This window comes from Phodopus roborovskii, unplaced genomic scaffold, assembly GCF_943737965.1.
Source record: "Phodopus roborovskii unplaced genomic scaffold, PHOROB, whole genome shotgun sequence".
Lineage (NCBI taxonomy): Eukaryota > Metazoa > Chordata > Mammalia > Rodentia > Cricetidae > Phodopus > Phodopus roborovskii.
In genome coordinates, this window is record NW_026126585.1 from 14,870,883 (window position 1) to 14,894,591 (window position 23,709).

The window sequence follows — 23,709 nt, forward strand, 5'->3', positions numbered from 1 at the left end:
CCAGACCAAATCCTAGCAGAGGGGCTATTGGCAACTGTTAGCAGCTGGGAAAGGGAAGGTCAATTTCCTCTAAGCGTAGCGTAGCCCCGATAGACAGACAGTGCTCCAGGGGAAGGCCACACATCCAAGAATACTTGGGCAGTACAAACAACCTTGATGGGAGGGGCAAAGCTAGGTGGGTAGGGAGGGGCGGGGATGAACCTGGGAACAACGGGGGGGAGGGTGAATACGATCTAAACACGCTTTCTATCAGTCTCAACAATTAAATATGTACACGTGTATGTATGCACACTTGTTCTTACTTGGGGTAGAAAAGCAACTCACAGTGTGAGAAGTTAAACAGTCTCACCCAAAGCAGGAGCTATGTGCAGAATGGGGCCCAGTCCTGAGCTGGCTCAGGGAACCGTCAATTAGTTAAGACAAGGACAATTGTGCTCGTTTAAAAATCAGGCAACATCTTAAAAAATAATTCTGATGCTGGGTCTGGTAGTGTACGCCTTTTGTCCCAGTATCTGGGAGGCAGAGGCAGGTGGATCTAAGTGAATTTGAGACCAGCCTGGTCTACAAAGCAAGATCCAGGACAGCCAGGACTACACAGAGAAACCCTGTCTCGAAGAAGGAAAAGAAAATTCTCAAGGGCACAGTAGTGCACGCTTTTAATCCTAGCACTCAGGAGGTGGAGACAGCTAGATCTCTGACTTTAGTGATTCTGAGTTGGCCAGGGCCAGCTGTAAGATGGTCAGGGCTAGAAGGTGAGACCCTGTCTCAGGCAAGCCATGTATATGCATAAGTATATATAAATGTATACTCACAGACACACATGAATTCTGCAGACCCACTTCCTCATTTAGAAGCGAAGCCTCCAGGGAACACATTTTGGAGGTTTCAACCCATGACTGTCTGGCCCCATTGCTTTGGGCTTCTGGTAACACGTCATGGCAGGCACACGAGTAATTTTTTGTGAACTCCACCCTCAAGCTCACTTTCTACAAAACACAAGGCATCTCTAAGGGAGATGATGCATCCATCCCATCCTCACCAGCAACAAGGCACGTTGATCAGAACTTCTTCCAGATACAGGGATAGCCAAGGGCAGGCTGCCTCCAGGATCTGGCTGTGAAAGACAAAGACATTGGCAGCGGTTGGAGCCATGGCTCAGCAGACAAGAGCGCTGGCTGCTCTTGCAGAGGACCGGAGCTCGGTCCTCAGGGTGGTGGCTCACAACTGCCTGTAACTTCAGTTCCAGAGGGTCTTATGTCCCCTCGTCATTTCTGTTGTGCTGCATGTGTGTGTTACACAGACAAACACGAAGGCAAAACACCCTTACACACTAAGCAAAAATGATAGATAAATCTTAAAATACGGAACCATCTGGAATACCCCTCCCTGGTCGTAGCTGGCAAAGTTTCCAACCAGCTTTACAGGTTTCCGTTTTTCAACTGGGAAACCCGATCATAAAAACAAGAAATGAAGCAGCCTGCATTAAAAACAAAAAGTAGGTCCTGTTAAGGAAAGTTCTTCTGACCACAGACTGGTAGACAGTGTGCTAGGAGACTTCCTACAAAACCCGAGGTTCCACACATGGGCTAAAGGGGGCCAGTGGCGTAGAGGGGAAGAGAAGCTCGAAGGTCACCTTGTTACCCTGCTGCACAGATGGTCAGCACTCTCAGGGAGGGGGCAAAGGGAGATGACTTGTAGCAGTGAAACCTAAAAACGCATTTTATTTTGAAGTTGTGCTTTGGATTTTCCCCAATCCAACATCGGCTGAGTGAGTCTTAGGTTCACACAAAGCATCTTCAAGCATATACAATATTCCAGTTATCAACACCATTTTAAAGAACATACCATTTTACACAAATGTGACATACAAATCAGACGTCGCAACATTGCAGTTCCCTGGAAGATGTAAGTTCTCTTCTGAACCGAAGTCCACGCACACCAGCCCTTCCAGTGGTCCGTTCACCCTGGCGCTGGAGGGATTTCTCATCTCCTTGGGGACAAACAAGGATGGCCTGAGGAGGCTGGCAGAGACCAGCGTTTCCAGTCTCTAGGCTGCTGGTGGCAAATTCCTCTACTTTGCAAACTGGGAAGCTGGTAGCTGCACTCCACCTTTCTTCCCCAAAGACGGGGTCCACACCAGGGAAAGGATCCATGCCACGAGGGGCAGAGCAGGGCTCTTGGAAGCATCATGCTGGTTTCGGGCAAGCCTATCTGAGGAAGGCTAGTTGCCCAAGGCCTGGGGTGGCCGGCTCCTTTTGGCTTTGGGTGTATAATCACAGTGTGCAACCTCAATTCCAGTTGAACTGAGCTCTGCCAAGGAGGACTCGCCTCCGGTTGGACCATCTCACAGGCATCAGAAGCACCAGAGAGAAGGAAGACAGCGAGGCTCCCAGAGCTGGGGTTAGGAGGGAACCACTTGTACACCGCCCAGCTCATTCTGCAAATCAGCAGATGGACAGCGACCAAGGGCATGACAAACACAAATAATGTACAGGACTGAAAGAGAAGGCAAGAACTAAAGAACAGCCCCACAGTATGCTCTTTAAGAAGCTTTGCTTTTAGCTTCTTAGAGGGTAGTGTCCTGGAGAGAGGATAAAGGGCAGGCTGGAAACTTCTACCACTTAGATTAAGAGGAATGTAAGGGTGGGAGATCATTTCAGATCCTTGGGTCTGAAAGTCTCCCTTGGCTCAGGAGCAGTACAAGCCCAGGTCAAGATGACAGGTCAGTAAAAAGAGCAGGAGAATCAGGCAGCCCAAGGCCTGAGGGTTGTCCCTTGCCACCTGACTCATTCGCCTCTCCAGTCCCCCTTCCCATTAGTGACTCCTTCAAGCTTCCCATTCCCTTCATACAGAGAGAAACATCCGTCCCTTTCTCAAGATCCAACTACCAACTTCACATACTGGTCAAAAGGATCTCTCTCTTCTAGCACAAAGCTAAGGACATTCAGATTTTCCAACCTGAATGGCAACCCACCATCTCTCTTGAATTACAGAACAACAATAAGGTTAAATAAAAGCATAGCTTTCAAACCACAATCAGAGAAGAGGAGTGAGTGTTTGAGCCTCAGGCTTGCGGGCTAGCTAGAGCATTCCATCTGAAGCAGGCCCAATATGAAGCATTCAATATATTTTACTTTTTCAAGATTCTGGCTTTGGGAAAATAATTTTGATTGGGGGAGAGGGGTCAGAGTTTCCTCAGTTGACCTTGTTTGGGTAAACAAAACATGGTCTCAAAAGGCAGGGTCTCTAGAATTGAATAGGGCTTTCCAAGCCCCTGGCCACCTCCAGAGAGTCTTATACAAAACTAAGCTAAGAGGTAAACTTGAAATAGTTTTGATCTGGGAACAATTTTTTGGATTAGCAGAGAACAATTCATTTTTTTTTTAAACAGAATAGTGAATTTTAAAAGTTTTAAATGCCAAACAAGGTTGGGAGGAAGAAGGACCCATTTCCTACCCCCTTTCAAACCTGCCATAAACATAATAAAACTTTAAGACTTTTTACTCTAAAAGGAACTAGCTATAAAACCGTCTTATATGGGACAACATCTTACATGGAAAATGGTGGTCATGAAACAAGGAAGGGAAGAAGAGTCTGTGTGTTCAGAGAAACGTTAAAAGCTCCTTGGTAAGACTGGGATGTATTCTACAGAACGGCACAGAGCAAACACAAATGCCAGTGACGTGACCAAGTCACAGCAAGAGGCAGACGGCAATCCCCACCCCCGCATCAGATCCCAGCACTGACCCATTCTGCTAAACTTCTATGACAGAGAGGTCTCTAAGGCCAGGTTTCTCTGGTCCAAATGGAACAAAGTTGCGATGACAAGAGATTCCTGGTGGCTTCAGTGTGAACTGTCACAACAACGAAGAGAGGCCTATGACGAGGAGAGGCCGTGAAAACCTGTGTGTGTGTGTGTGTCTGTGCATGGCCGTGCATGCACACGGATATTACTTACAGTCAATGAACACTGGGCTATAGGGGATTTTTTAAATTAGTACTCAAAACAAGATGCCACCGGAGACCTAGGTGGCTGCAGCCAACCATCTGGTCAAGGTGGTATCCCCTATGGTGCGAAGGGACAAAGACAAAGGCCGAGGTCCCCAGGTCTTGCCTTGACAGATACCATAGCGAACTGATCATGGGAAACTTGTCTCTGGCTAACCTAAGAACGGCATGTACTGTAGCTGGCTGGATTGCAACAGAGGGAGGCAATAAGTGGAAGGAAGGAAGGAAGGAAGGAAGGAAGGAAGGAAGGAAGGAAGGAAGGAAGGAAGGAAGGAAGGACCAGGAAGGGGAAAGCTGTAACAAGGGCTTCATTCTCAAGGGTTGGATAACGGGAAGGCTAATTCCTGTAAGAACAACTTAGAATCTAATTTTCAACCGAAGTCTCCAAGCTAGTTAAATAGGAAGATTTTAATACCGGCCAGTCTCCTTGTCTAGAGCGATTACGTTATACCCCTTAGACAGTACAAGACTTGTCAGTGGACTGCGGGGAAGCTGACGAATTGACACCAGGGCTAGTGGCATTTGTTTTGGGGAAGACAGTTGGCTTGGGCCGTGTGGCTGGTGGTTTGACTGGAGCAGCCATCTTGACAGACTTGACAGGCCGGAAGGCGCAGGCAATGTCCCCAGCAGAACTGGCACTGCGCTGGAAGGCAGGCTCAGGGTCCTTGAGGAGCTGCGTGTGCAGGGGGCTGGAGGGCTCAGATGTGGGGGCTACCACTGGGGAGGTCTTGAGAGGCTCCAAGGTGTCCAGAACCACGTCGGGGGTGTGCTTAACACTGCTCTGCCGTTCTAGCTCTCGAAGCTCATTCAGGGCAGAGTTCATGGTCGCTTCAATATCCTGCAAAACAGGAAAAAGGAAGAAGTAAGTCAAACCAAGACAGACGTCCCCAAGGAGCCTATTTCAACCAGACACACCAAGCCATGAAACCATATTTTATTTGGCCGAAGTCCTTGAACACATGAATGTCTGGAATGTGGGGAAAGGGGACAGAGAGACGTTCATCATCGGGAACTTAGAACTTCTGGACATGACAAGGCTGTTGCACACTACAACTCACACCAGTGGTGGTTTCCTGCACAAGACCAAGCTAGTCAAAATTCCAGCGGAAATGGGCAGGGGCCCCTGAGGCCACGCCCCTATCGGAGAAGCTACTGCCAGCTGATGGTTTCTGAGGTAGGAAGTCCCTCACTTTTGGGGATGGGGCTCCTGGTAGGCTGACCAAGGCCCAGTGGGTGGCTCTACACCTATGTATATTTGGAAAGTATCGGACTTCCCATAAACGACACACACACACACACACACACACACACACACACACACACTGGACTCCAGGGATATTAAAAGAAATAAAAGGAAGACATAAGGTTGTGAGTGAAAGTGAAGTGAGAGGCGTTAGTGGATGGCATGCTCAAAATATATTGCATAAATGTATTAAATTAGTAACTAAACATATTATTAAAAAGGAAGAGTGGCTGAGTATTTTCAGCTTGAGGCCTTGGTTTTGGTGGCAGGTGCTGAAGCATTTCTGGATGAAATGGCATAAAATTAAATGGAAGGTAAAGGTCATGAGTACGCGGCGATTCATTATGTACTTCTCTGTAGTTTTGAAAGTGTACCCAATGAACAAACTTTACAAAGTGGGAGAGATCAAGTATGGCCTTTATTTTCTTGACTTCAAAGCCAATGGTTAAGGGGGTTATTCCTTCCTCCACAAGAGAGGAAGGTTCAAGAGCCAAGTCCTTGAAGACTTACCAGGACAACACTTAACTTCCCAACCCACCCAAGCGTGCACCATGAACCAGTTTCCTTCTACCCAGCACCACGAAAGGGAACCCAAGAGTGGCCAAAAGGGGGAGCCAAAGCCCACACAGGTAAATTAGTATCTGCCAGTCAGTAGCTATTGAAGACTTGAGAGAAGAGGCAGCCCTAGCCCAGGGACTCGAGGCAGAACCAAAGAACCTTTGCGAGCCAGCGTCCAGTAAGAGTTCCCTGCAAACTTGTGTTTAACGCTGTGTCCCAAAGCCACCACAGGACTCCTCTTTGGGATCAAGAATACTTTCAAGCATTCTAAGTTTCAAGTGGACCCCAGGCTTCCCACTTAGGGCTTCCTGTCGGATGGTGTGACCGGAAGCTTGTTATGGATGACAGTGACTCATTTTCATCCATCACTGTGGCATTTCTTAGCCTCAACCCCCCCCCCCCCCCGTCCTGCAATGCTAGGGTTGGAAACCAGGAGCCTATGCAATACAGGCAGGCATTCTGAGCTGGCACTGCTGAGCTACACCTGTGGGCTTCTCAAACCTTTTAGAATGCTCAGGCAGAATTCTTATCTCCTGGCTCTTTCCTGTAAGACAGCTAGTATGTTCCCAGCTTTCTAAGACCTTGGTTAATGGCTGGTCAAAAGAGGATCAAGGAGGATTTCCACGGTGCAAGGCAGATTGCTGTCAGGAGCTTAAACAGGATAGAGGGTAAAGCGAAGCAAGACATTATAGATAGGCCCAGGACTCAACAGTGGGCACACCAGGTACACCTCCTTAAGCATAGCACCAACAGAACCCATGGGGACCGTACAGAGCCTCTGTTACCCTTTCCTGATCACCCCAGAAGCTGAGGTGAGGAAGAGGACAAAAACAAGCCCTTAGTTCCTACCTGTTCTAATGAAAATTATATAGCTGGGAGAGGCGTCTGAGAGAGCTGCTTGGAGTGGCCCCAGTAGTTGGATGTTTATTGGTCGAGTTGGGTTTCTAATATTTCACGGAAAACAGAGTCATCAATGTGGCGCCGATGAAAAGCAAGGTCCTGCAATCTGGGGCTCATCTGCATTGTGACCTGGGACTTTGGGGTGGGAGCCTTCTAAGACCTGAGCTTCAAGCAACAAGAATACTTTGGGGGTTTTGAAGACAGAATCAGATGGTGGACTAATTATCTATCTACAAGTATCAGAGACCAGCGTTATGATTGGGTGACAGCGATGGACACAGACATATACAGATGTGACCTGAACTACATTTGAGTCTTAGCTTCACTAAAGTCTACTATTGTGTTTCTATTGTCTGTCTGTCTGCCTACATATCTATCTATCTATCTATCTATCTATCATCTATCTATCTATCTATCTATCTATCTATCTTTCATGTTTGTGTTCTATGGGCAGAGGAAGATGCCAGTTATCCAACTCTATCACTCTCTATTTACTGTCTTTGAGGAAGACTTTCACTGAACCTGTTCTTTCAGCGAGACTGGCTGGCTGGCTGGCTAGCAAGTCCTAGGACTCTGCCTGCCCTTAATACCCAACACCGGGGTCATAGGCCTCTTACGTGGGTGCTGCAAATTTGAATTCAGTTCATCTCGCTGGCACAGCAAGTGTTCTTATCTACTGAGCCATCTCCCCAAACCCTACCTTTAGTGTCTTAACACATGAAACTTGGACTAATGGACTTTTACCAAAATACTTAGCTGCTGGCTTTAACAGTTAACAGCTTTGGAAACAGAATATTTATAAGGAGGCAGAATTCTATTAACTCTACCTTCAGGGTTTGCTGGGGAGACAGGGATAGGCAGATGGCTCAGTAAGCTGATGGCGGGTCACATGTATACTCGCTGCACTCTCTGCAGAATGTACAGAGGCTTTAAGTTTTGTTGATAAGCCGGGGCTGCTCTGAGTGGAACCGATGGATAGAGACTTACTACTTATTGTCCAGGCCCCCTCAGTTACCTGTGCAATGACTTCAGGGTCCATGGGCCGATGGTTATTGAAGCTTTTTGACCTTCCTGCAGTAGCAGTCTTCCGGATCTGTGGACTGTCCAGCCGGTTCTTCAGGGACGAGTGGCGGCTGATAGAGTTGAGGCTCCCATGGCCGCTGATGGAACACTTATCTGGCCCTTCCTTGGGGAGATTCTGGCTCATGATGGGCTGAGAGGATGGACGGCAGCTAGCCCCCACCCCCGGGGAGGAGGAGTCAGTCAGAGAACTGCCAAGCCCATGGCTGTCACTCCGAAATGTTTTTCTGATGCTCCCAGATTCTGGACGCTTCCTTTGCCTTCAACAAACAGAAACGGCATCTGATCAGGAAGCCCTGGGTCCAAAGGAGCTGGGCTATGACAGAGGGATGGAGGCTGGCACCTGGGACATCTAAAGAAAGTCACACAGAACACCCTATCTCTTCCGGGTTACTTTGTCTTGTTTTCCCTACGGCTCTGTTCCCTCCAACCCCCAACCTGGGTAGAGGCGAAATGGATACTTACTTGGTGGTTGTGAGCTTTGAGTTCTAATCATGCAAGATGCTGTCAGAAAAAATATTGCCTGTTCAAGAAGAAAGTGTCTAATGGGAGAAAGATTCATGAAAAGAACCACTCCATTGCCTGCCTGAACAGAAACCCAAGCCCCAGGCGAGGGAGTCTCACCATCACCAAGGAGGGTTGGAAATGCTGGCAACAGGGGTTAGCGTGTACAAATTTCAGTTTGGTCAACTACACTGCAGCAAGCCCGTCCTCATCTGGGCTCTGGCAAGAGGCTACTTCTTGTTCACAGACATTGAAGAGATTTTTCAAGCGACTGCACTGGCACAGACAAGAGGGTTCACTGTGTACCTGATCTTAGGGCAGAAAGGACATCTGCTACGTCACCCGGCACTGGGCCGGTGCATTTCACACCACAAAAGGTGTGACCTTGTGGGATCCTAGCCATACGGGTTATAGCCTGCTGCTGACTAATTTTACTTTTTGGAACCAGACTTTAAAGGACCTTATCTAAGGTGCCATCAAGCTGCTGGTTCAGATAGCAGCTGTGGAGCTCTGATCTTGACTCTACTAAGGAAGGCGGGCTGGGCTGGGGATCGGGATGGTAATGTTAGGACTGCAGAGTGGGGGCTGGCCCAGCTCCGAAGCATGGCCAATGCCTTAAGTCAGCTCTTGCGCTGCCTACAGCTTCCGTCTGGTAGGGTGTGGCCCAACAGCCTCTCTATGAATGTGGCTGTTAGGCCAGTCTAGCCTTGTAAGGTAAGGCAGCCATTCACAACCAGAAAAAGGATGCTCTTTAGTCTAGAAGACCTTCCTTTGTTAAGCTTGCTATGACACTAGTACCTCCAACTACAGACCGAAGAGATTCCTCCTTCCCATGCTCCCTCAGCACTCCCGTATGACCGCTTCTCAGTGACCTCCCATATGGTCTTTTGCCTCGCCAGACTGTGAGCTCTGGCACAAAGCAGATGGTTAACATAGGATGTGGAATTAAATCAAAATGCCACACCCAAGAACTCAGCTGATTTCCTTTTTCCACTCAAGGATGGCTGACTCACAGATCAGAACTGCTGAGAAGGCAGACTTAGGGGGCGGTGGTAGTGTCATCCCCAGGCTCTATCTGGGGCACAAAGACAAGGAAGACAGAGATGCTGAGCACCTCGAGCTCAGCCTGGAGGAGGAACCAGGCCTAGCACCGAGTACCAACAACTCAAGCCATTTTGGGATGCAGAATGAGGACACTGTTTTCAGCCCCAAGGAGCTCAGGGTGTGAGGAAGGCTTACCCAAATAGGTAAGTCTTGGAGGCCGAGGAGGAGAGAGTTCTCCAAGGCAATCAGGAAACTCAAGTTTCATGGGAGCATTGTTCTGGAGGCAGTCGGGGAAGGCAGGAAGGCAGACTTACTCCTAGGAGCCAGGCATATTGGGGCTGTCCCTCACGTACTGATTGGCTGGCGCCTGGGAAAACTTGAGTAGATTAGATTGACATGGTTTGGTTATGGTTTCTCCCCAGGAAATTCATCATAAGAATCTTACTACCACCAAGCAAGGAGTTCAAGGGACAATCCTGACTTTCTACCACATGTTCATTGTTCTCTGTAATTCCTTTGTCTTAAAATGTAATAGGGATGAAGCTGCAGCTTGGAAGTAGAATGCTCCATTCATATATGTGAGTTGTTGATTCTACCCCCGGCGCCATAAAAAAAAAACAAAAATAAAAGTGCCTACATAAATATCCAGCTTCCCCTCCAATACCCAGTTTTGGTTTCTGGCTTAATAAGCTCATGGACTTGTGATTGCAGACTTGCAAATAATGAAAAAAAAAAAAAATGATCAGCTGGCAGCTACTTTTTATTTGCCTGCCCTCCTAGCAGACTGGAGGGAAGTAAGAAATGCTCAACTTGTTTACTGGTCTGAATTAAATTAGGGCTACACTGAGTAAGCGAACTGAGTAAACTAGATGAACCTGAGTGTGAAAGAGATAAGAAAGACCCATGTGCCCAACCCCCTCTATTGTCTGGTTGGAAAAAAGCCAAGAGATCTGGCAACCTCATGTAGTTTAAAAACAATAAGCATCTTTTATTCTCCTTCCAGCCTCAGTGTCCAGAGGCTATGGTTAACAGGGTTTCAAAGTGCAAATCATTTCACCCCTCCCAAGTTGGAAGGAATACAAACTGTACGTCATCTCCAATCCATGTTCACTGGGAGAGCCCCGGGCCTTGTCATCCGTCTGGCACTGGGCCACAGTTCTGGGTCTGGCAGAAAGAGGTCTGCAGGACTTGGTGTCTGGCCCCTTGAGATGAGATTAGTTCTCCGATAGCCTGAGTGCCTCTTGGGGAGGCAGCAGCTCATGGGCGGGCGAACCAGGAATCCCTCTAGATAGCCAGCAGGTGTGGATGGAGTTAGAACCTCAGAATACTGCTAATGGCCACAATGACAGCTGGGGTGAGAGTAAGCCTGCTAGACGGGAGTGGGCATCTGCAAAGGGACTGCTAGGGAAGGATGGTACACAGTGCTAAAGCAACAGGAAAAAATTGGAAGTGCTCTCTGCTACTGTGAAAGGGAGCGGAGGGTCACAGGGTGGCTTAGGCGCTCAGGGCAAAGCTTCCCTTAGGCTCAGTGCGCTTCTCTTTTCCATGGCCATGAATGGAGGACAGGGAGGACAAGGCTAGGGCTAGACATGTGACATCTAAGTAAGCCACCTGGTGGAAGACGCATGACACTCTGAAATCTTCAGGCAGACAAGGGTCTAAGAAGGTATCAAATGCTATTTGAGTAGGAACTGGAAAAGCGAAGGCATTGACAAGAAATGGCACAAAACCAAGCTGCGCAAGGTGACCAAAGCTTTGATGAAGGTTTGGCTAGGACTGCTCGGAATCTGGGCAGACAGACACTGTGGACCACAGGATGATAATGGACAGCTGGAGGCTAGGGCCTGCCCTCAGACCCATGTAAGCCTCAGCTCTGCCATCCACCGTGCAGCAGCAGACAACACAGGGAGAGTTAGGTTTGGGGAGCTGGGAGCCCTGCGCACAGCACAGGAGCGGGGTGGGGTTAGGCCAGGGGTGAGGCGGAGTGAGCGAGTCATTTAGGGGAGCAGAGAATGAAAAGCACAGCTTACTTGTTGATGTTTGCAAGATAAATGTCAGCTACATGACCCCCACTGGGACAGCTGGCCCCTGTTCTGGCTGTCACCTTTTCTTCAGGTGGCTCAGACATGACCTCAATCTCAGACTTGGGGCTGGACCTCTCCACGACACCGTCTTCGCTGCAGCGGAAGGGACAGGCAGGCAGGGAGAAGGGAAAAAAAAATAAAGAGCAGTGTGAAATCAGCAAGGTGGCCCGCCTGAACACACACACACACACACACACACACACACACACACACACACACACACACGACCCCACACAGCTTGGAGGCGGCGGCGGCGGCGGCAACCATTGTCGGGGTTAATTTTGTGAGCAGAGGCAAAGAAATCTGAGGGTCACGTAAATAAAAATAAATAATTCGCTGAGTTCGACTTGATCCTTGGCTCCTCGGGACAGCCTGGCTACGGGACATCTGACTTCAAGGCATCTGCCTTTGACCCCAGTGCTGCTTCCATGGGGTGGCCATGATGGGACCACCTCCTGGGAAGGAGGTGGACGTCCTGGCTGTGGTTTATCCACAGTCCTGAGCACCGCCGGTAAGGACAGGCAGCTCTGGAGGGAGATGTCAGTGTTGAGGCAGGGCGTGGACACACGGTCTCCGAGGGCTCCCTACTGCTCTCTTAGCCCCTCTGGCCACCGATGACAAAGAAAGCCCCCTCCTCCCCACAATTCATCTTCTCTCCATCCCATAGTGACGTCACAACGGTAACTTTGGGAGGGCCCTGTCCATGAACAGATCACCACCAGGGCTTCGACGTTGTCAATACAGGGGGGATTTCCCCCGAAGAAGGAGCCCAAGAGAGGCTGGGAGGGTGCAGACTCATTCAGGGTATTAAAAAAAAAAAAAAAATAATAGTAAGGGGAGGACTAAAATCAGTGACAATGCTGTATCCTACAGAAGTGTGTGAGGGCAGTTAGGGTAAGGGGTCAGGGAGGCAGGTCTGGGCAGGACACAAGGTTCATTGCTTTCTGCCTAGGAGACCGTGCTTCAAAAGGTGGGAACCCATGAACAGCCTATCCCATGAGATCTCTACAGCCCACTCTGCTTTCCCCTGACCTCCGACACCCTTTCCCCTCCTTGCCCTATGCTTCTTAAGCCAGCTTTCTCCTAAAAAGCAACTTGTCAATTTCCATTCGCAGGCAAAGAGTACTATCGATGGCTCCGCAGACTGGGCTGTAGATAGTTGTTTAAAAAGAGAAGCCATGTAATCTTAGCATTGGGGGTGGGGGCGAAGGAAGGAGGGCTGCTATGAGTTATATAGAGAGAGCTCAAGGCAGCCTAAGTCACAGAGTGAGACTGCACTGGCTAGTCTAATGTCACCTTGACACAAGCTAGAGTAACCTGGAAGGAGGAAACCTCAACTAAGACAATGTATCCATAAAATCCTTTCTGGAGGGCAGTTTCTAAACTGGTGACTGATGGGTAAGGCCCCAGCTCATTGTGGGTGGTGCTACCCCTGGGCTGTTGGTCTTGTATTCTATACAAAATGCTGAGCAAGCCATGAGGAGCAAGCCAGTAAGCAGCACCCCTCCACAGACTCTGCATCACCTCCTGCCTCCAGGTTCCAACCCTGTTTGAGTTCCTGTCTTGACTTCTTTAGTGATGGAAGTATAAGCCAAATAATCCCCCCTTTCCCAAGTAGCTTTGGTCATAGTGTTTAATCACAGCAATAATCCCTATCTCAAAAGACAAAAATGCACATTGAGAAGACAGACAAGGTCAGGCAGTGGTGGCGCACGCCTTTAATCCCAGCACTCGGGAGGCAGAGGCAGGTGGATCTCTGTGAGTTTGAGGCCAGCCTGCTCTACAGAGTGAGTTCCAGGACAGCTGGCTCTACACAGAGAAACCCTGACTCCAAAAACAAAACAAAAACAAACAAACAAACAAACCCAAAAATTAAAAACCAAACCAAAACAAAACAAAAACAGAGAGGCAAAAATGTCTTCTCAGCCTGATCTTTTTAGAGAGGAAACATGCCTGGTCAAATTAAAAAGTCCACATTATCGCTCATTAGGCATAAATATAAATGCTGGCTGGCACATTTCTAAAACAAAGGGATTAAGTGGTGATTTAAAGGGAGAAGAGAAAGAGGTGCAGAGGGAGGTGTTCTCCATGGAGCTCTGACTGTTCTAGAACTGAAGTTTCACTCCCACAGCGCAGCAGAGACCACCCTCAAAGGTGCCAGGGCCCCACTTACGTGTCCTGGACTACGATGTACTGATGGGGGATAAGTCCGTCTATCCCATTGTGCCGGCCTTCCCACCAATCATCAGAAGCTCGCTGGTAAAGCAGCAGGGATGCTCCCTTCTTGAAAGACAGCTCCCTGGCTGTCCTGCCTACGTAGTCAAACTTGGCGATGGCCTCAATGGGCTCACATTCTGGGAAAGGCAGAGAAGAACACATGCTTCTGGGATCTACAGATTCAGGAAACTGGGTGAAAAGTCTGGACTTGCAGGGATGGGAGGATAACTCAGTGTAAAAAACAAGCTCTAACAGCCTCGCATGTTCTCTGCTGCCTGGCCTAAGGCATGGAGCGTTGCTTCCCTGACCACTTGTGTTGAGGTCACAGCTCTTTGTGCTGCTTCCACCCATTGTCCAACGCCACCCCTCTGTATTATTTCTTTTAGGCAGTACCGTGAATTGAGCCCAGGGCTTCATACATGGGTGTTCAAAGCCAAGTGCCTTACCGCTCAACTCTATATCCAGGCTGCCTTACCGCTCAACTCTATATCCAGGCCGTCCTCCTGTATTTTTGAGCATTACTTCTTTTCTGATCATACAGCAAATCTATCAGCCATCAAACACTTGGATCATAGCATATTTTAAGTAATTTATTGGTGTTATTCATTTGTTCCAGTAGAATGTAAAACACAGACAGCGGTTCATAACAAATATATGGCAATGCATATGAAAATAATCTGAGCAGTTAAAAGGGGCTTGTAATGCAATGTGTTTTCATTTGTGTGAGCTTTTCTTTCCTTATCTATAAAAAGAGATGATAGGAATAGTCCTCTTTTTCATGAAGTTTTCATGAGGAGTCAATTACAATCTGTGAAAAACTTAGAATAGAGCCCATACTGTGATATATGTACATTTAGTCATTGCTGTCATCACTAATCTGTTCTAGGCTGCCAGAGAGCCTGGAGAGTAAGTAGAAGGCTGTCCAAGACATGGAACCATTAGATCATAAATGCCACTGCAGGGAGGAAGGCTGAATGAAAAGAGCCCATGCCCATATAGCTCTGGTGGAAAGTCTGCTCCTGTTGAAGATGTCCCGTCTCAGTGTCCATCTCCGCTCTCTACAGCCCCGGGCATGTCACATGATTAGTTGACTCTGCTTTCTCAGCTGCCCCATCTGTCTCACTAGAGACAAAGCCTCGAACAGAATAAGAACTGAATTCTCTAGTAACACACACTTCTCTCATAAAGATCATACGGATCCTTCCAACACCAGGATCTAAACAAGAAGTCCTATCTCCCCCTTCAGAAGCTGTCTCCGGCTTGCCGGAGTTCTAGCAAGGTGTGGGGCGGGGGGCAGGCAAATCTCTGTAGACTGTGCCATTTCATTCTCCTGCCCATAAAATTCTGAGGCCCCTTGTCAGCCGCTGAGACTTCCAGAGACCAAGATCCAGAAATGGAGGTGTGGGATGGTTGGACACAGGGAAAATGTGCTGGCTGGGACAGACTCTAATAAATCATGGGCACTCTAGAGGGGTGCGAGAATGACAGCTGAGCATTCCACTCCTGGGTGCACACTCACAGGCTGTTCAGCACACAATCTGTACTTGGGAAGGGTCAATTTTTCCAGCTGGCAGGCATGCAAGCGTGTGGTTTGTGTCCTCATTCCCACTCCCCTTGGCTTCTGTGGAGTTCTTGGCACCCAGCATTTCCATTCCCCAGGCTTGATGTTTTTAAATGAGCTTTCCCTTTGGTTTCCAGTAACCTGGCAGCATTAGAGGCTTACATCTACTGGATTCAGGCTAGATAGGATGCTAAAAGGCAGGGCACGGAAGTTCAAGGAATACAGAAGGTCTAGCCATTCAACTCTGGTTTAATCTCTTAGGTCAGAATGTCCTCCCTTTTTCTCCGTAGGGCCCTCTGGATAGCACAGCGCACACACACATGCACACACATTCCTGCTTTACTCACAGCCCCGAGCATACCGTCATCACTTGTGTGATGCTCTGTGGCCACATCCTGGGTGCAGTCTTCAGCAGACGTAGTCTCTCCATGAGTGCTGTCACTGCGACAGAGAAGGAGCCGGGACATCAGTATGTACTCCTAATGTTTCCCTCGCCCCTTTGACACAGCGTCCTTGGAACAGAGGCATCGCGGCAACGGCGGGCTTGCTGTCCTATCTAAGCACACAGCCATCAACAGCTAAGAATAAAGGACCTCTGGAGGTCCCTCTCCCCAAACTTCTTGTCACTACCCAGGATTTAAACTGCCTCGAGAGGAAGGGAAGGTCTTTGGAGTTACAAATAAACTCTTTGGGAAACACAGAACAGCCCAATCACTCAGGTCAGCTTTCTTCCTGGATTCGTTCCCGGGTCTCAAGTGTGTGAGGAGTCAAGGGTGCCATTTAGCGAAGGCTTTGGCGCGAGGGCACTTAGGACGCGTTACCTCCTTTCACTTGATGCCCCTAGGGTGCTGTGACCGAGTAGGCTGCACACGGATGAGAAAGTAGGAAGTGAGTAGGGGCTGAGTGGAAACCCAGAGCAAAGGGAAAGGGATCTGTTGCAGATTAGCTTTTACTGGAGGCCAGAGGATGAAAGCTCAGTCAAGTTCTTAAAAAAATTGATCTTCTCTTAGATCATGCAAAGCAGATAACTGAGAAAGGCTACAAGTCCCTAAGGAAGTATTTCCTCCTTTACCGTCTAGCTCAGGGGGAGATGGACGCTCTCGAAGAGTACAAAAACCCCTCTCACCCTGTCTGAAGGTTTCTGCTCTAGCAACAGGCATCAACAAGCAAACCTGTCATGGAAACTCTCCCTGCCCAGTACACAAGCCTTCCCTTCTAAGGAATATCCTTAGAGATCAGGTAAAGCCAGTCCTAGGAGGGCTCCTAAGCTCCAGAGAATAGTCTGGTAGAACATCAATATGGATTCTTCTTTGTACCAAAAAAGTGGGTACATTCCTTACTGTATCTGGGCCTAAAAAACATCTGGACACCTGTCGGTGATGCACAGGACAAAGGTAACCCTTTCCCCAGCGTGGAGATTCATTCCTGTGCACCTACAAAGGTATCAGGGCATCCGTTTCCCCCCTGCAGGGAGCCCTGGAGGGCTTGCTAGAAATCATACATCATCCCCACGCTGAGCTTTTCTGAGTCATAAGATCTGTCTGGGATTGGAGAGTCAGCATTTCATTCTGGTCCCACAGGAGCTGGTGCTGTTGGTCTGGGCTTTCCACTTTGAAATCTGCACCATGGTAAAAGAATGATACCCTTTGAGGTCCCACATAGTCCTAAATTCCCGTATTTCTCTCCTCCTACACCTCTAACCCTGACAACATGCCTGGCCCTATCAACGCCTGGGGTCCAAGGTCCCAGCAGTGGCCCCAGGCAACCAGAACCCAGTTTGGAGACTAGAAGGTTGTCAGAATGTACTTTTCCACAGCCGTGGAGAGCAGTCTGCTGCCTCTTCTCCCTGATGGCTCTGGTCTCTTGGCCACTCTCCTGGATTTGGGTTGCCTTAGCGATGTTGTAATTTTAAAAAGTTTTTTTTTTTTTTTTAAATTAGGGGAAAGGGAATGGGAAAAGAGGGGAGAAGAAGAGGGATACTAGCTTCTGGGGGACAGGAACAGTAGGAGAGAAAAGGCAGAGAGAGAGAGAGAGAGAGGGGAGAGGAGACAGAGAAACAGGCAGAGAAGGAGAGAGGGAAAGAGAGGACAGAAGGAGAGAGGGAGAGGAGAGAGAGGGAGAGAGAAGAGAGAGAGGAAAGAGAGAAGAGAGGAAAGAGAGGGGGGAGAGAGAAATATAAGGGAGGTGGACAGGGCCCCTCTAAAAGGGAACGTAGTGAATGCTCACAGGTGGTGCTCTTAGTGGCTGCAGCTGAGGACGTATCCGGTCAGAACCCCAAGGCCAGGGACAGTGGTACCAATGTCCACTGATTACCTGTGCAGTGTTTCCAAATGTGGTATTCCAGTAAGTATCACATACACAACACATGGGGTAAAGGCAGAGGAAAACACCTGGGAGAAAACTAGAAGAAAGCTCCCATGGGACTGGGAGCTGGGAGCACTATGCCCCCTTAATGGTCCAGAACCTGCCGGGATTTGATATTTAAGAAGTGAAGGTCAACTTTACAAGGGAAGGCAAGAACCGAAGGACCATTCCATAGCTCTTAACTACTCATGCAAAGAGAATATATCCTTGGAGCTCACTGATGGGCCAACAGCCCCAGTCACCATGAAACACCTGTCAGTGACAGAAAGCTTTGTCTCTAAGCCAGCCACCTAAGGTGCTACTCAGATGTGGACCTAGGGTCAGAAGTCCAGGAGAGAGTGGATCTGAGGATGCCACTGCCACAGGAAGTTCACAGAGGCACAGATGCTATTCTCTTCATCCCTTGGGCAGCGGTTCTGAAGGGGTCATGGAGAATCGTGGACCAACCGGCTGCTAATTAAGTAGGCATATGCCTTGTCCTCTCCACTGTGGTTAGCAGTACCAGGGCTGGAAGAACTGGTTCCAGATGTTACATTTAGGTGGGATTTGATTTGGGCTGGCGTATGTCTTCAGCTTCTATTGAAAAACCATTTAGGAAAGAAAGGAGAAAGTACGGACACCCGGGGTTAAGAGAAAGGGCGTTGCCTTTGATTTAGTGAAAAACGGCACTATAAAGTTATTACATTATTTGTTTGGGTACTGGATGGAGCCTTATCCTAGACAACAGGTGATCATGGTTGACTTCCCAATTACTGGGGTGGGCTGAAACAGTTGCCATGACTTCTCTGGGTTGCAAGGAATTTATCTGTAAAAGGGGAGTAGTATTTCAAAATTTTTTTTTTTGAAATGATTCATTCATCTAAAAGAGGCAGTCTAACACAAATGTACCCAGAGGTTCCTTTTAGAACCCTGTGCTCAGGCTAGGTCATGAAAAACTGTGTCTATATATCTCATACTTTCCCAGGAGGGTGGAACTGTACTACTCTACCCCAAATACATTTACACATTTTTCTTGTCACAAATTCCTGAAATCATTCTAGTGTGCCATCTTACAGTCAGGAGACTTTGCCTCACACACAGACTCTTCCTTCTAGGAAAAGGATTCCCTGGGGCCCAGCTCTGTTTCCATCACAAGAAGGTTTGGGCACTGGTGCCTGACGAACAGCAGGTCTAAATGCTACTTTGTAAAAGCTCCGTTCCTTTATGTTGTCATTATCTTTCAGGATGGTCCCTAGGCCTACAACACTCAAAAACATGGGAGGTGGTGAAGTGACAGCTATTCTGCAGGTAGGTCTGAGGTGGAGAATGGCCAGAGCCTGCCACCTGCAGAACTTGTTAAGTGGAGGGGAGGACCTGGCTGTTTCCCTTTGGGTTTTGCTTGCCCATCTGGGTCCTAAACCAGTTACCATCAGGCACTGCTTCCTTCCTCCCCTCCCTGGCCCCTACCAGTAATCCTCCATGCCTCCTCCTCGGCTGTAGATGGGGCCCTCGAGCTCCCTGGGACTCGGGAAGATGTTCTCATGTTGGATGATGATGGTTTTAATCAGCTCATTCACGTGGGCTTGACAGGAGACCTGGTCGTGGCCCTCTGGCACGGACATCAGTGAGGGCCCGAAGCAGATGGCAAGGTTGTAGGGGTCCATCATGTTCTCTTCACTGAACTGTGATAAGCTGGAGGAAAAGGGAAATGGGGGAAATTGGAAAGCTCTCACATGAATGCCCAGAAAACACACACACAAGAGACATTGCCAGAAGGAAAGTCTAAGCCCACAAACCGCCACCTGCCTTTCTGGGCATCAGAGGCCTTCTGAATAGTCAGGTGTGGAGAAGAGAGCGGCTGCTGACGGTTACTCAGGAGCCAAGGAAAGATGAAAGATGTAAGACCTGCTGGCGGTCCCATCCTCTCTCCAGTTCCCCAATCAGATCCTTATTTTTACCCTTGCCTTTGACCTTATGCATCAGAGCCACTCTGCTTAGAGAACATACCATATAACACTTTGCAGAACTGGATAAGGCTTCCACAGACAACTCACTAAGCTATCAAGCAGATGGGAACCTCAGCTTGCTCTGAGAGACAGTCACAGGATGCAGAAACTGTACATCATATGCTTTTATGCATGCATACAAAAGAATTAAATTATTGGGCATTTTCTATTCCAAATTCTATACTTACTAGAAATATAGTCAGCTGATTAACTTTTTTTTTATTCCACCAGGACAGTGAATTCTTTTTGGAACAGCTAATGCAATTGTTTAACATTTTCATAATATCCCCTTGTGTTATTATATCCAGGAATTAATTATGCATTCTGTTTATATCCTGCTTGGAGTTCCCTTGGATGTAGGCTAATTCATTACTGTTTATTTATTTAGAGATTCTTCCCATTATCAGTCAGCATTTGCGCCAGTTACACCCCAGCCTTGGCCAAGGACCCAAGCACTCAACCACACCATGCTCGATGAGTCCCCATGGGTCCATGCCTGTGGTGGTCTGAGTAAGAGTGGCCCACAGGCTCAGATATTTGAACGTTTAGTCATCAGGGAGTGGTACTTCTTGGGAGGGATTGGAGGAGGTGTGGCCTTGTTGGAGGAAGTGTGTGACTTGGCATGGGCTTTTGGGTTTCAAAGGCCCAAGCCAGCCCGTTGCCTGTGGATCCAGATGTAGAACTCCTAGCTACCTTTACCACGTCTACCTACATGCCACCTCTTTTCCTACCACAATGATGACAATGGACTAAACCTCTGAAATTGTAAGCTCTAATTAAATGATTTCCTTTATTAGAGTTGCCATGGTCAAAACATTGACTAAGACACTGCCTGTCCTAGCACCGGCGGCTAGGCTGACTTTGGGGTACATCCTCTACCTATGGTTATCAGCAAGAGCTTCTCAGTAGCCAATTCTGACAGATGCTCAAAAGAAACTAGGGCCTTTGGATACCACTGACATTCTGGATTGGGTGAAGTTTATATCTAATGTGCCCCACATCTAACAAATGGCTTTCTCCTCTGCTAGAGAACCTGACACGTACCTTGTGAGCCTTCTATAATCACTGTAGGACATCAGAAATGGCATGGCATGGTGTGACCAAATGCTATGGAAATTAGCAGCTGAGAAGCACTACTCCACAGTATCAAAACTAAATGCAGTAGAGGCCCGTGGGGAAAGGTATCTGCTCAGTGGCTAGATGGCTTCTCAGAAGATGATTTGTTTTTGCTTAAGGCAGGGATTCATTATGTACCCCAGTCTGGCCTCAAACTCACTGTCTTCTTGGCTCAGCTTTCCAAATACTGGTATCACAGTCCTGTACCTCCATATCCAGCTTATAGGAATTACTAAAGATTTAATTTTAAAATCCTTCTCTGGACTCAGAGTTAAAAGAAAACAGAGGTTTAGAAAAAAATTGGGGGACTTTATAAGTCTGCTTCATCATCAGATTAAAACTGCAGAGAAACAGGAGAGATTATTACTTTGATAACCTCAGCAGAAATGACCCACACAAGATGCTATAGGCTAAGGATGTAGCTAGCCAGGTCCTGGTATCTTAAGAGACAGAAAACTCAGTAAAGCCTTGTTTCTTTAATGTGATCTGATAGTATTTTAGTAACAAGAAACCAGAGTTTCTGGGAAGTGTGATAATTAAAGAGAAGCACTCTATTCCTAAGAAACCTGGGAGAAAGTTCTACAACAGATGAAGGATGTGAAGTATCATTGCCCCCACCCATGAAAAGACTGTCCAGTTCATAGGAGGCCACGGTGACAAGGATCTGGAAGAGGACATACCTTTGTACAGAGCTGGAGTCTCATGAATCTATGTACATCTTCTGATTCCCATTAAAAACCAAACCAAATCAAAACAGAACCAAACAAGGGCCAGGGGCTTTGTGTCCGCTCATCTTGGTTGTCAACTTGACTCGTCTGAGGAGAAGGAGCCTCAACTGAAGAACTGCTCCCATCAGTGTGACCTGTACCATAGGCAGGTAAGCCTGGGCTGTGTAAAGACACACAGCTGTACATGGGAACAGGTCAGCAGCTACCATTCCTCCACGGGTTCTGCTCCAAACTCCTGCCATAGATGTTTGTGTGTGTGCTAGCCTAGGTACATAGTTTGGCTACTATGAATAGTGCAGCAGTAAACACGGGAATGCCTCTGTGTCTGTGGTGTGTTGACCTAGAATCCTTCAGGAATATGCTCTGGAGTGTTTTAGCTGAGTCATGTGGCAGTTCTATTTAGTATTTGTGGTACCTGCATTCTGATTTCCACAGTGGCGGCACCAGTTTACATTTCTACCAGTCTCTGTAAGAGTTCCTCTTTCCCAACATCTTCCCCAGCATTTATTGTCAGGGATCTTCTTGATGACTGGTGTGCAACAGATTCTCAGTTACCTCTGTGTGTGTGTGTGTGTGTGTGTGTGTGTGTGTGTGTGTGTGTGTGTGTGTAGGATGTGGAACAGAAAAGGGACTAGGGAAAGGCCTAAAGGGAGGGGAAGAGAAAACAAGGAAGGGTAGTGGAATGTTTGGAACACGAAAGCAGAAGTAGGTTCTTTTTGAAAGAGGAAGAGGCCTGGCAAGGACAGCTGGGAGGGGGCAAGTAAGAACAAAGTAAAATGATATATATATATATATATATATATATATATATATATATATATATATATATGATCATAATGCAATCCACCACTTTGTATTCTAAATAAAAATAATAAGTAAAAGTAGACAATTTGGTGGCATTTAACATACTCACAATGTTATGTAGCCATTGCCTCTAAGTTACACAACATTTTCATCATCCCTGAAGGAAGCCTGGTATTCACTGAACAGTTATTTTCCAACCCTCTTCTCAGTCCCTGGCAACCAGGAATCTACTTCCCATTTCTATGGACTCGCCTGTTCTGCAGATTTCACACAAATGCAATGGAACCTTACAATATTTAGGGTGTGTGTGTGTATGTCTGGCTTATTGACTCAACACAGTGTTTTAAAGGTTTATCCACCTGGTAGTGTCAATATTTCATTCATTTTTATGGCTAAACAATATCCTACTGTATGAATAAGGCACGTTTTGTGTGCTTAGAGGCAGAATTTCCCCAGGCTATGCATTCAGATGAGATCCATAGCCCTAACTCAACATCATCTTCACAGCAGGCGAGACTCTTAAATGCATCTAAGTGCCCGCCTATAGATACTTAAGTTTGATTCCTTGAGCTTTTACAATCCAAGAACAAACTTCAGTGAGGATAAGTGTGCATCCCCAAAGTGAGGGTTCAGATAAAGTCTCCGTGAGGAACCACCTGCCAACTCCTGATGCAGTTGTTGGCAGCTGCACAATTATCAGTTGTCCCCTTCCCGTGAAGACTTTTCAAACTTCATCTTGCATGGTACTATTTTTAGAAACACCATGATTATAAATGCTTCACCTTTCCTACATAATTTTAAAAATTATATACACACAACAATATTTTTAAAATCATATACACACAAACAAATTAATAATTGGGATTAGTAGCATTTCCACGCCTTTTTTTTTTTTTTTTTTTTTTTTTTTTTTAAATAATGGTCACTGTCTCTCATACTGCATCATGCTTACTCTATTGTTTCTCTCCTCTGAAAGTCCAGGAAAAACAATGGTTAATTTATGTCTTCCCTGTTTCTACCAGCTGGTCCATCTGGCTGCCTCTGTCATGCTCCTAGTTCACGGGGGACAAACAAGGCTTGGGTTAAGGATAGGCATGGTTAATGTGAACAGTGACTTGGGCCCTAAAGGGCCTGACTAATGGAGTAGCAAGCAGTGTTTCCGGGCTACGGATGAGCACACTAATGAGTTATGAGGAGTTCATCTCAAGGGGGGCTGAGTTAGGACTCAGTCAGACTCAACTCTAAGGGAGATGCAGGCTAGAGTCAGGATTCTCTGTGGTTCTGCATTGGGATAGGTGATGATGTGGACTTCCCTATGAGGTCTTAGGCAGGGGCCACTAATCCCATATACCTATAAGGCCAGGCCAGGCCAGGCCAGGCCAATCATGAATGTCTAAACAGGATGAGTGAGGCTTGTGAAACGGACTCTAAAGTTGTAGTCATTTTAAAGAAAAACTGTGTATGAAACTTCATATTCACAAGGTATGTGTTAAAACTAAAATATCTGGCCATT

At 47.4% G+C, this 23,709-nt stretch overlaps 1 protein-coding gene across 4 annotated transcripts in view; it reads right to left on the reverse strand.

Annotated features, from left to right (window-relative positions):
• Positions 1-1,701: 1,701 nt before the first annotated feature.
• Srgap2 (SLIT-ROBO Rho GTPase activating protein 2) overlaps positions 1,702-23,709 on the reverse strand; it is a 205,438-nt gene continuing 183,430 nt past the window's right edge. For 2 of the 4 annotated variants that reach the window (XM_051204128.1, XM_051204127.1), the window contains exons 17-22: positions 19,010-19,234; positions 15,561-15,640; positions 13,595-13,775; positions 11,368-11,514; positions 7,725-8,049; positions 1,702-4,846 (exon numbers count right to left, since the gene is read on the reverse strand). In XM_051204128.1, the coding sequence (XP_051060085.1) occupies positions 4,463-4,846; positions 7,725-8,049; positions 11,368-11,514; positions 13,595-13,775; positions 15,561-15,640; positions 19,010-19,234 (1,342 nt within the window). In that variant the 3' untranslated portion in view covers positions 1,702-4,462. Of the gene's footprint in view, positions 4,847-6,663; positions 6,754-7,724; positions 8,050-10,299; positions 10,622-11,367; positions 11,515-13,594; positions 13,776-15,560; positions 15,641-19,009; positions 19,235-23,709 lie in introns of those variants that run through there. The other 2 variants (XM_051204129.1, XM_051204130.1) reach the window with 2 other exon arrangements.